At 36.7% G+C, this 12,902-nt stretch overlaps 1 protein-coding gene across 1 annotated transcript in view; it reads right to left on the bottom strand.

Moving 5' to 3' along the window:
* The window catches only part of LOC306872388 (potassium voltage-gated channel subfamily KQT member 5-like), a 129,349-nt gene that overhangs the window by 5,581 nt on the left and 110,866 nt on the right, over window positions 1-12,902 (bottom strand). The window contains exon 11 of the mRNA XM_079420913.1: window positions 3,354-3,462. Within this exon, the coding sequence (XP_079277039.1) occupies window positions 3,354-3,462 (109 nt within the window). The remainder of the gene's footprint in view (window positions 1-3,353; window positions 3,463-12,902) is intronic.

Raw genomic sequence — 12,902 nt, 5'->3', positions numbered from 1 at the left:
AGTGTGAACAGTATGACAGTATTCTTTCGTGATAGTGAAATTAGTGAAATGAGATAATGAGACACTGATTCATCTCATGCTCACAGTGGCTGTGAAAATAATTAAATAAGACTGACAAGCAGACAGTGCCATTTTCATTAAAGGTGATGTTGTTGTGTAATTATGTTAGGTTATAGAGTTTAAGTAAACCTTCTGTAGTTTGATTTCTCAGAAAAATATAAACACTGTGGTTCTGTGGTGCTGTCAGTCAAACAAACATTGCACTCTTTGCTTGAGGCCTGTACCACAAAGCAGGTTCAAGCAGCGAGCAAGGCAATTTCGAGTTTAGTTCAGGCTTACAATGGATTTTATGTAGGCTAGCACACAGGTGAATAGGTAGTTAAGTTTAAAGCTTTGTTGCTTTGAAACATTGCATTATTGTATTTTGCTATATTGAGCCTTATTCTGGTGAGGAAAGTCACTTATTTTGTCAGAATCAGTGGCAAAATCAAGCAACATTAAAGGACTAGTCAACCCTCTACATTGCAAGTAAATCACTCGCATATGCGACTAAATCTTCACTCTGGGTGACAAAATGATGTGTAATATTAACCAATGTCTAATAACTTCTCAGATTTTGCTCGCCAGTGTTTGAGTTGGAGGCTCAGTATAAGTTTAGCACAGATATATTTTCACTCGCCAACATACTGACTCTCCGTCAAGCGATCTGTGATATTTTTCATCTCAATGGGTGCGCAGCGCACCTGTGTTTGTGTATTTGGCGTGCCATAAACTCTAGTGTGAAGACGCACGACTCACAAAGAAAGGCAGAGCAAGAGAGTCTTACATAACATGCAGAATTGATGCGCTACATGTAAACAATATTCTTTGTTGTCCAATAATGGAGTTCTTTTGGAATCTTTTAGCTTTTAAAAGGGTCATATGATGCGATTTCAAGTTTTCCTTTCTCTTTGGAGTGTTATAAGCTGTTGTGCATAGATAAGATCCCTGAAGTTGCAAAGACTAAAGGCTCAAAACCAAAGAGATATTTTTTAAGTTGAGACTCTGCCACACCCACCTAAAATGGCTCATTTAAACATGTCTACGAAAAGGTGTGGGAAGATTTGCAAACATCCACCCAAAAAAAAAAAGCAGAACTATTATTCTCGCTGTAGTATTGTTGCTGCCGCCGGTGCCCATGTCGTGGAGACGCTGTGTTTTGTTGTGAAAGCGAAAGTACTTAGTTTGGGCTTCCAAAAGAGGACACAACTAGAAATCAGTGGTTAAGTTGTATTTCCAACACTGTTCCAGAACAGTTCAACGCAAATATTAGAGTGTGTGCAGCGCATTTTACGGAGGACTATTTCCTGAACCTGACATGTATTTGGCATGTAAAAAGACAGTATAAGTCATTATAATTAGTAATTATGTCCCCACTGGATGCAACATTTATAATAGTTTATAATGGGTTTTATTGTTTTTGTGTCATCGTGCCGGGACATGGCATCATAATAAGGTGAGGGGCGTAACATTTCCGTCTCACGCTTGAGGTATTTGGCCAATCACAACGCACTGGATAGCTGGCCAATCAGGGCACGCCTCGCTTCTCAGAACGATGAGCTTTGTAAAAATCGATGCGTTTCAGAAAGGCAGAGCATAGAGGAGCAACAATAATGTACAGTATGTGGAAAATAACGTGCTTTTTAACCTTAAAATGCATAAACACATTGCATTACACCAAGTACACAAATTAATGTTCTTTTTAGCAACGTCATATGACCCCTTTATATACGGCCAGTTTCTCTTGTAGTGGGTGGAGCTAATGTGCAAGTGACAATCTCATTGGCTGGTGCTCACCTATTATCGTCCCTGTTTTGATTTCAGCCTGATTAATATTCATGAATAAAGCAGCTCATTAATCCTTGGTGTGTTTTATATTGTTCTTATTAGTAGAATTCATATAATAATAATAATAATTATTATTATTATTTCTACTACTATTATTATTATCTTATCAGTATTATTGTTAGTTTTTTCAAATTTATTAACAGGAACACTGAATGACCAAAAAAGCACTACCACTAGTCCTAAGGTCAGTTAAAATAACTAATATGCATTCATACATGGTTAGTACCAAGTTTTAATTCTAATTACTAAAGTTCTATTATTAAATAATACTTGATTATTATATTATAATGCTTGACTGACTGATGTTAAGAGTGTACTTTCAGATATTTAAAAGGCTATGCATATATATATATATATATATATATATATATATATATATAAATGTGTGTGTGTGTGTTTGTAAAATGGCACATCTTGATAGCTCACTCAAAAATGAAAATGTGTGCTCAAAATTTACTCAGGAGTAGATGAGTTTGTTTCTTCATTGGAACAGAATTGGAGAATTTTAGTATTACATCACTTGCTCACTGATGGATCCTCTGCAGTGAATGGGTGCCGTCAGAATGAGAGTCCAAACAGCTGATAAAAACATTACAGTAATCCACAGGACTCCAGTCTATCAATGAACGTCTTGTAAAACGAAAAGCTGCATGTTCGTAAGAAACAAATCCAACATTACTACGTTTTAACTTGCTGTTAAAAGCGGTGCCTCCATCCATTATCTATAATAATGCTTTCTCCAAAGAAATATGCACAGATCAAGGACATTTTACAAGCCAAAAAAGTTATAAACAAATATTTGGGTGGATTTTGATGTTAGAGGACAACAAAGAATGGACTTTTTCACAGGAGGATGTGTTATTATGCATTATGGACTTGTATTTTGACCAGACGCAACAGATTAGAGTTGAAAACATTAATTTGTTTCTTACAAGCACGCAGCTTTTCACTTCACTTAACTGATGGACTGGAGTTGTGTTAAGGACTTCTGTATTACCGCAATGATTTTATCAGCTGTTTGGACTTTCATTCTGACGGCACCCATTCACTGCAAAGAATCCATTGGTGAGCCAGTGATGTTTGCTTCAACTTGTGGACTAATCACAAACTTAAGATCAAACCATGATGAAATAATAAAGAATACTGTGGTATGCTTAGCCAGGTTATGTTTGGGTTTAAAACTAAAACCAATTATATAACCTTGAGTTTGTTCAACTTGTTTTGTGACATATTGTACAGACACCAGTCCAAGAAAGCAACACTGGCTCAACCATTAGCACTGTTTGTGCCACAAAAAAATATATAAATAAATAAAATAAAATACTATATGCTGAAATCTTTAATGAATGTATATCAATAATCACTGATAGCTCATCAAATGCTGAACTTTAATTGTAATGTCTTGGACTTCTGAAATGGTACAGCATTGAGAGAAGTGAACTGAAGTGAAGAATCGCTGCTCTTACCTCACTGCTCTGATGACGGTCTTCAGCGCAGGTGGCAGGTCCTCTGCTGACATGTCACAATGACACCCTTTCTCATCAAAAGCCTCATCAACACCAACGTTAGCCTCACCTATGACAATTTAAAAAAAAGGTCATTAGCACTAAAGCACATAAAGTCAGTCAGAAAGGAGAGATTATGTGAAAGCAATCACCAAATGAAAAGAATTGGGGGAAAACTGAATGATAAGCAAGAAAAAAAGCATTCATTTTTCATAAAAAAATCTTTGGTTCAATCTGGCAAGAGGTCTCCTATTCAAAGCAACATCTGAGACCAACATCAGAGGAAAAATGCAGCAATTGCGAATGAATATAAAGTAATGAAGTAGTGCAGGTCAAACTGAATTGAAACTGAACATGTACTAAAATACATTTCTAAGAACATGCAGAATTTTAAGTCCATCAGAGTGTATACAATAAAAAGTACACTTTCACAAAATCTCTCTTCTTAAAATATATATTTATGTCTGTTTTTCTGAGCTAGCATGTCACATTACATTTTTGTGAATTTTACAACTGGAAGTACTACTTTAAACAACCATCTAAATTGGTAATAGTTCACATTTTCTGTGTAAAAAAGAGGTGAATGTAGACTCAAGTGCATTTCTGCAGCTACTTTATAAAAGGTTATCTATGGCTACAGCTATGATGTAAAGCAGAGACTGTGGAAAGGGAAGTGGTGTGTTGGATGCACAGGATTAATCTTGCCCTATGCTACTTCAAGGTTTCTCACAACCTGACTAGAGAGGCTGCAATAGATCAGTCTAGTGAAAGAGGAAGATATTTACAGCCATAGGGCATCAGTGAGGAAGGAATATACGCTTCTGGCTAAAATCAGAAGGTTTTCAGTTAGTGCTTTGAGGCAAAATAATTATTGACTGTAGAGTTATGCTACTTCTTGAAAAGTTAAATTATTTATAAGATTTACATTTAGTCATTTGGCAGACGCTTTTATCCAAAGCGACTTGGGGAATACAAAAAGCGATTCATCTTGAAGAGGCAATCAGACAGAGGAAGTGCTCGTAACACCAAGTCTCAGTCATTGTTCAAATAAGTACAAGCTAGTAAGGGAGGGGGAGAAAGATAGAGGGAAAGATTAGATTTTTTCCCATAAATTACCACATTCATTAGATGCTCACGGGGCCCTCAAAATTCAGCGAGGCAACACTCTTTAAACACATAATCCAGAGATTAAAACATGTTTGCTAACTGAAATAATACAATAATAATAAAGGAATAATAAAGGAATAGACACTACACGCATGCGCTGATTTGTGACTGCGTGTTTTGAGTTTGCGCTCCATCAAGTTGATTCTTAAAAACAATTTTATACACTATCATTTTCATTTCTATAACGTGTGAATATATCCCCTATAGCATTCTAAGACAAAACCAATCAGAGCGCCTTGTTATCACTAGTTTTATTTTGATTTCTCGAGTCTGCTATTAGCTTATAGCCCGTTAGCATCGGCAGCGTGGCTGCTGCTAATCTCGCTTAGATTGATAATACTCTATTCACACACATTACCATTGTTTCACTGTTACTTGCTTAAATGGCGGATTTGTGTCTACTTTTGAGTGCAGGTGAGGACACATTCGATCTGCATTCGGTGCAGCTGGAGCTGGAGGCCGTGGAGAACCAGATCAGCGACCTGGTGGAGAAGCAGGCCCAGCTGAGAGAGCGTAGAGCCGCGCTGGAAACATCCCGGGCTGATGCTCACGAGTCCGGGGTAAGTATACAGCACGCTGTTAACACTCCCACCACCTCTACTCCGTGTGTACACCCAGGACGCGATCTTCCCAGATGTCCTTCACTCTGGCGCCGGGACGCCACGGACCCTGGGTGCACCAGCAGCGGAAGACGCGAGCCAGGCCCCGGGCCACAACCTCTCCCCCTCCGCCGCCTCCGGTCTTCGACATCTCCACCCAGAACCGCTTCGCTCCCCTCCGCGAGACGGAACGCCACGCTGTGATCGTCGGAGACTCCATCGTTCAGGACGTCCGTGCTACATTAGCTGAAGGTAAAGTGCACACTCACTGTTTCCCCGGTGCTCGTGTTTCTGCGCAGGATACCCGCAATCCTGAAGGGCGACGAGAGCATCGGTGCTGTCGTGCTGCACGCGGGGGTTAACGACACCAAGCTGCGGCAGACGGAGACACTGAAGAGGGACTTCAGGAGCCTGAACGAGACGGTACGCAGCACATCGCCCGCGATGACGATCATCGTGTCAGGACCGCTTCCCACGTATCGACGAGGACACGAAAAGTTCAGTAGACTTTTGGCTTTAAACGAATGGTTATTGTCATGGTGTAAAGAACAGAAACTGCTCTTTGTTAATAATTGGAATCTTTTCTGGGAGCGTCCTAGGCTTTTCCGTGCTGATGGCCTGCACCCCAGCAGAGTCGGAGCGGAACTCCTGTCGGACAACATCTCCAGGACGCTACGCTCCATCTGACTAGTAAGCCAACTCTCAAATAACTGCTATGATGAATTTTGTTCTACCCACTTAAAAGATAGAAGTACTTGCGTTGTCCAATCTATACAGACTGTGTCTGTTCCCCGAATAGCGAGGTCAAAATATAAATTTAATGCAGGATCTAGAAAAAATTTGATCGTAATTAAACCAGAAAAACGCAAAATAAATGAACAAAGATTTTTAAAGCTTGGGCTCCTAAACATTAGATCACTCGTACCCAAAGCAGTTATTGTAAATGAAATGACCACAGATAATAATTTTGATGTACTCTGCCTGACTGAAACCTGGCTTAAACCAAATGAATATTTTGGTCTAAATGAGTCTACTCCACCAAGCTACTGTTATAAACATGAGCCCCGTCAGACTGGTCGTGGTGTGGTAACAATATATAGTTATATTCTCAATGTTACTCAGAAAACAGGATACAGGAGGTTTAACTCATTTGAAATACTTCTGCTTAATGTTACACTGTTAGATATGCAAAAGAAATCTCTCTTATCTCTTGCTCTGGCTACTGTGTATAGACCACCAGGGCCATATACAGATTTCCTAAAATAATTAGCAGATTTCCTCTCAGATCTTTTGGTTAATGTTGATAAAGTGCTAATTGTCAGAGATTTTAACGTTCACGTTGATAATACAAATGATGCATTAGGACTTGCGTTTACTGACCTAATAAACTCTTTTGGAGTCAAGCAAAATGTCACCGGGCCCAATCATCGTTTTAATCATTCGCTAGATTTAATTATATCGCATGAAATTGATCTTACCGATATAGATATCGTACCTCAAAGTGATGATGTTACTGATCATTTCCTTGTATCGTGCATGCTGCGTATTACTGATATTAGTTATATGGCTCTGCGTTATCGTCCAGGCAGAACTATTGTTCCAGCCACCAAAGACAGATTCACAAATAACCTGCCTGATTTATCTCAACTGCTCTGTGTACCCATAAATACACATGAACTAGACAAAATGACTAGCAACATGGGCACTATCTTCTCTAATACATTAGAAGCTGTTGCCCCCCTCAAATTGAAAAAGGTTAGAGAAAAACGTACTGCGCCATGGTACAACAGTTATACCCATTCTCTCAAGAAAGAAACTCGTATTCTTGAGCGCAAATGGAGAAAAACTAAATTAGAAGTTTGTAGAATTGCGTGGAAAAACAGTATGTCCAGCTATAGACAGTCTCTAAAAGCTGCCAGGGCAGAGCATATCCGCAAACGGTAACACTTTAGAATACTGTTTCTTACTTACTGCATAACTAATAAGGAATTATTGAAGAACTAACAGGTAATGATTCATTAACACCTAACTCACTACTGTTAACTACTAAGGAAGATGTGTTAACTAATCAGTATGTAATACAATTTTATGATTGTGTTAAGTAACAATTAGCTAAACAATAACTAATGTATTCTGTCACACCTCCTGAAGAACTACTATTAATTATCTACTAGTTAAGGTTCAATAAAAATAACTATGAAATAACTACAACTGAACAATTATACGCAAATAGTCACTATAATAATCAGGTTGTGGCCCACAAATCAAGTACTTGACCAAAAGTACAGATACCCAATAAAATATTACTCCAGTAAAATTATAAGTAGGCCTATTAATTTTTAAAATTACTTGAGTAAAAGGACACTATAGTACCAACTTTGTTACAGTCCACTACTACTATTATTAGCCTATAATGGAAATGAAATATGCATTTTGTTTGCTGCACACCCAAAAGGACTCATTACTATAATTGTACATAACGAGGGGTGAGAACCAGCAGGGCGTAAGTGACATTTTGGGTGAAATGGATATATTTAATATATACATATATTTTTTATTATAAACGATTGAAATCAGTGCACAAAGTCAGATCAACCTATGGTAAGTTTTTGCTTTGGCCCTCCTGTAAAGTTAGTGAAATGTTACTTAAGCCTTTCTGGTTCTCACCCCTTATGTTTTTGCCTGTATGGTAAATAATTTCCTTATTCTGTAGGAAATCTGCTTTGGAAAGGAACCGCAACTCAACTGTCTTGCCATAACTATCCAACTTACTACAGATACAGTACACTCTGTAAAATGGTGGTTTGTTAATTAATCAATTAATTTATTTTCTGAAACACTGGGATGAAGCTGTTGGGTCATATTTGTTTTTTAGTCTTAGGTAGTTTTTGTGTTGTGTTAATGCCTAGTTAACGGCAGTTTCCCTGAGCCCAGCTCCCGTATAAGTAATTAATTCCTTATTAATTACTAAAGGTTTCGCTATATTTTCACTTTAGAATATGCCTACTCTTGCAGGTTCAAAATAAGTCCTGCATAATTATTTGATAATTATTTATTAATTAATAATGGGCTCCCTATGTTTTCACTTTAGAATACTGTTTCAGGTTCTAAGTAATTCTTGAAGAATTATCTAATAATTATTTATTAATTACTAAAGGTTTCGCTATATTTTCACTTTAGAATAGGCCTACTCTTGCAGGTTCAAAATAAGTCCTGCATAATTATTTGATAATTATTTATTAATTACTAATGGGCTCCCTATGTTTTCACTTTAGAATACTGTTTCAGGTTCTAAGTAATTCTTGCGGAATTATCTAATAATCCTTTATTAATTACTAATGGGTTACCTGTATTTTCACTCACTCAGTCCTTGCCTTACATACAGAAATTGAATTAATAGTAATATGGTATATGCTGAGGAGGCACACATACAGTACTTTATATAAAATATAAAAACTAAGGTAAGTTATCGCATGGCACAGGAGAGGTGGTGGGGTTCCTATCGGATGCTGATTTCTTACAAAACAAACTCAAAACAATTCCCTATATAGGCAAAACCTCTGTAAAATTTATTGCATTTATTAATATTGCATTTTCATACTGCTACTACTGCTAATAACATTTATATGAAAGGGTCACAACTCAATGTAATTGTGTATGACTGTTCATTAGTAGTTACTTCATAATTATTTTTATTGAACCTTAACTAGTAGATAATTAATAGTAGTTCTTCAGGAGGTGTGACAGAATACATTAGTTATTGTTTAGCTAACTGTTACTTAACACAATCATAAAATTGTATTACATACTGATTAGTTAACACATCTTCCTTAGTAGTTAACAGTAGTGCGCTAAGTGTTAATGAATCATTACCTGTTAGTTCTTCAGTTCTTCAGTAGTTATGCAGTAAGTAAGAAACAGTATTCTAAAGTGTTACCCCGCAAACTCATAGATAATAACCAAAACAATCCAAGGTTCTTATTTAGCACAGTGGCTAGATTAACAAATAAACACACGCCATCCGATCTAAATATTCCCTCACAGTTTAATAGTAATGACTTTATGAATTTCTTTACTGATGAAATAGACAACATCAGAAATACAATATCAAATGTAGATTCTACTGCGTCTAGTATTTCAGCTTCATTCATCGCACCCAAAGAAAAACTGCAGTGCTTTACAACTATAGGACAGGAAGAGCTAAATAAACTTATCAGCGCATCTAAACCAACAACGTGTTTATTAGATCCTGTACCCACTAAACTACTGAAAGAGTTGTTACCTGTAGCAGAAGAACCGCTTCTCAATATTATTAACTCATCGTTATCTTTAGGTCAAGTCCCAAAACCATTCAAGCTGGCGGTTATTAAGCCTCTTATTAAGAAACCAAAACTAGATTCTAATGAACTGGCAAATTACAGACCCATTTCAAATCTTCCGTTTATGTCTAAAATTTTAGAAAACGTTGTGTCTGCTCAATTGTGTTCCTACTTGCAAAAAATTATCTGTATGAAGAATTTAAGTCAGGTTTCAGGCCTCACCATAGTACAGAAACTGCACTTGTTAAAATTACAAATGACTTGCTTCTTGCTTCAGACCAAGGCTGCATCTCATTGCTAGTATTACTTGATCTTAGTGCTGCGTTCGACACTATAGACCATGACATACTCATAGAACGATTACAAAACTATACTGGTATTCAAGGGCAGGCTTTAAGATGGTTTAGATCCTACCTGTCCGATCGCTACCACTTTGTTTATTCAAATGGGGAGTCATCTCATTTATCACCAGTAAAGTATGGAGTACCACAAGGATCTGTCCTAGGTCCTCTGCTATTTTCAATATACATGTTGCCCCTTGGTAATATTATTAGAAAATACGGGATTAGTTTTCATTGTTATGCTGATGATACTCAACTATATATCTCAACAAGACCAGATGAAACTTCTAAACTATCTAAGCTAATAGATATTGTAAAAAATTTAAAAGATTGGATGACCAATAATTTCCTCCTATTAAATTCAGATAAGACTGAGATATTACTTATTGGACCAAAAAACAGTACACAGAATCTCTTGGATTACAATTTGCAACTAGACGGATGTACTGTTACGTCCTCTAAAGTCAAAAATCTGGGTGTTATAGTAGACAGAAACTTGTCCTTTGAAAATCATATTTCCCATGTTACAAAAACAGCATTTTTCCATCTTAGAAACATTGCCAAGCTTCGAAACATGCTACCTGTTTCTGATGCAGAAAAGCTAGTTCATGCATTCATGACCTCTAGACTGGACTATTGTAAAGCACTGCTAGCTGGTTGTCCTGCATCTTCAATAAACAAGCTACAGATAGTCCAAAATGCAGCGGCTAGAGTTCTTACCAGGTCAAGAAAATATGATCATATTACCCCAATATTAAAGTCTCTGCACTGGCTACCTATTAAGTCCGTATCATTTACAAAATATTATTACTTGCCTATAAGGCCCTAAATGGTTTAGCTCCTGCATACCTAACTCGTCTTCTACCACGCTACAATACAACCCGCTCTCTAAGGTCGCAAAACTCTGGACTTTTGGTAGTACCTAGGATAGGAAAGTCCACTAAAGGAGGTAGAGCTTTTTCACATTTGGCTCCTAAACTCTGGAATAGCCTTCCTGATAACGTTCGGGGTTCAGACACACTCTCTCTGTTTAAATCTAGATTAAAGACACATCTCTTTAGCCAAGCATTCACATAATGCATCTTATAATCTTGTACTGCAGTTATATCTGATCAAATGTACATTATTATTATTCTTTAGCTTGGGTTGAACAAATCATTTTTGCTTAGATGGAACAGCACTTACGCTAATTATGTCTCTATTTGTTTCTGTTTCTGATCAACATCCCGTGGTAACTAGGAATTACAGAAGCTTCAGTCTGGATCCAACCCTTAAATGATCTGAGATGACCGAACACATGAGAAAAGATAATGCCAACCCCTCAGAGGACCTCAGAGGATGCCAACGCTCAGACAACATACAGAATTACCAAATTTTGCCATAAGTTAAATATATTAAGGTTCTGCAATATATAAATATATTGTGGAAACTTAATTTCCTGTAGAGCTGCTTTGCAACGATTTGTATCGTAAAAATCTCTATACAAATAAACTTGAACTTGAACTTGGAATAGTTCACTCAAAAATGAAAATGTGCTGAAATTTTACTCACCCTCAGGCCATCCAAGATGTAGATGAATTAGTTTTTTCTAAACAGATTTGGAGAAATTAGGCATTACATCACTTGCTCACCAAATGTCCATCCCCTGTTGTCCTCACATCAAAATCCACAGACATATTCGTTTAGAACTGTTTTGGCCTGTTTTAGCTTGTAAACAGTGCTTGATCTGTGCATATTTCTCTCCTGATTCGTTGCTTTTCAATTACTTTTTCACTGGAGAAAGAAATATTATGGATTGTGGACTGGTATTTTAGTCAGAAGCAACGGTTTAAAGTTAAAATGTTATAATAATGGATTTATTTCTTACAAACACACAGCTTTTCACTTTAACTGATAAACTGGAGTTGTGTGGATTACTTGTGATGTTTTTATCAGCTGTTTTGACTCTCATTCTGATGGCACCCATTCACTGCAGAGGATCCATTGGTGAGCAAGTAAAGTAATGCTAAATGTCTCCAAAACCGTTCCCATGAAAAACAAACTCATCTTGTTCATGACCTGAGGCTGAGTAGATTTTCAGCAAATGTTTATTTTTGGGTTTAATATTCCTTTGAAACAAAATAAATAAACAGTGGCTGAAAAATATAAATAAAATAAGAAAACTCAAATTATTATAATACAATTAGAATTTAATAAAAATAAAAACAATATTTTTGTAGTCATGGAGTATTCATATGGTGAATAAATTGACCTGTGTGTCTGAGTGGGAGAAGACATCCCATCTGCAGATGGCGATATGACGTATGGTGCCAGTAAGATTACTCATACATACTGTACAAAGTCAGGCACAAAAGGAACTGAATTATGGTTATATTCACATATAAACCTTGTTAAATTTTGTTACTGTGTTACGTGCATGTTTGTTTGATTCATATAATGATCATGAAGCAGAAGTTAAACTTCTGAAGATGTTGCTGGGAATCAGAGAAGGGGATTCTCAGACATATTAGACTGCACATACTTGTAGCCTTTTGTTGTGGGTCTCCTGCTTGTTTCATGAAAGTGCTTCACCTCTTAGACACAGAGGCACATTAAGACACTTAAAGTTGGGTGATAATTTTTCATTAACCTTACCATTTGACAAAATGCTTCTGATTTTATAATGTAGCCTATATGATATCTATTGTCTTTCCCACAGGATAAAGACTTCAGATTACATCTAAATCATACCACAGAGCAGTTGATTCTGCTTTGGTTTCATTTGTAAGTATTTACATTGGTGAATCACAGACAAAGTAACTGACAATATTGTATTACTGAACTTTTGTATAAAACAATATCACATTTGAAGTCCTCTGCTGCCCTCCTGCTATTGGTTCAATGAACAGAAATTCATTAAACCCAATCCTAATCATATCACCACATGGTACGCTTACACACTGATAATCTGCTATAAAAAAAAATAAAAAATAAAAAAAAGGAAAGATAGAAAAAGGAAAGAAGGAATGAAAGAAAGAAACACATCCTAGTTTAGTCAATTGCCTTTGGGACCCAATCAGGAAAATATGGACTCGCAATGATCTC

Source organism: Barbus barbus (genome assembly GCF_936440315.1).
Source record: "Barbus barbus genome assembly, chromosome: 7".
Taxonomy (NCBI): domain Eukaryota; kingdom Metazoa; phylum Chordata; class Actinopteri; order Cypriniformes; family Cyprinidae; genus Barbus; species Barbus barbus.
This window is presented reverse-complemented; position numbering and strand designations above follow the sequence as displayed.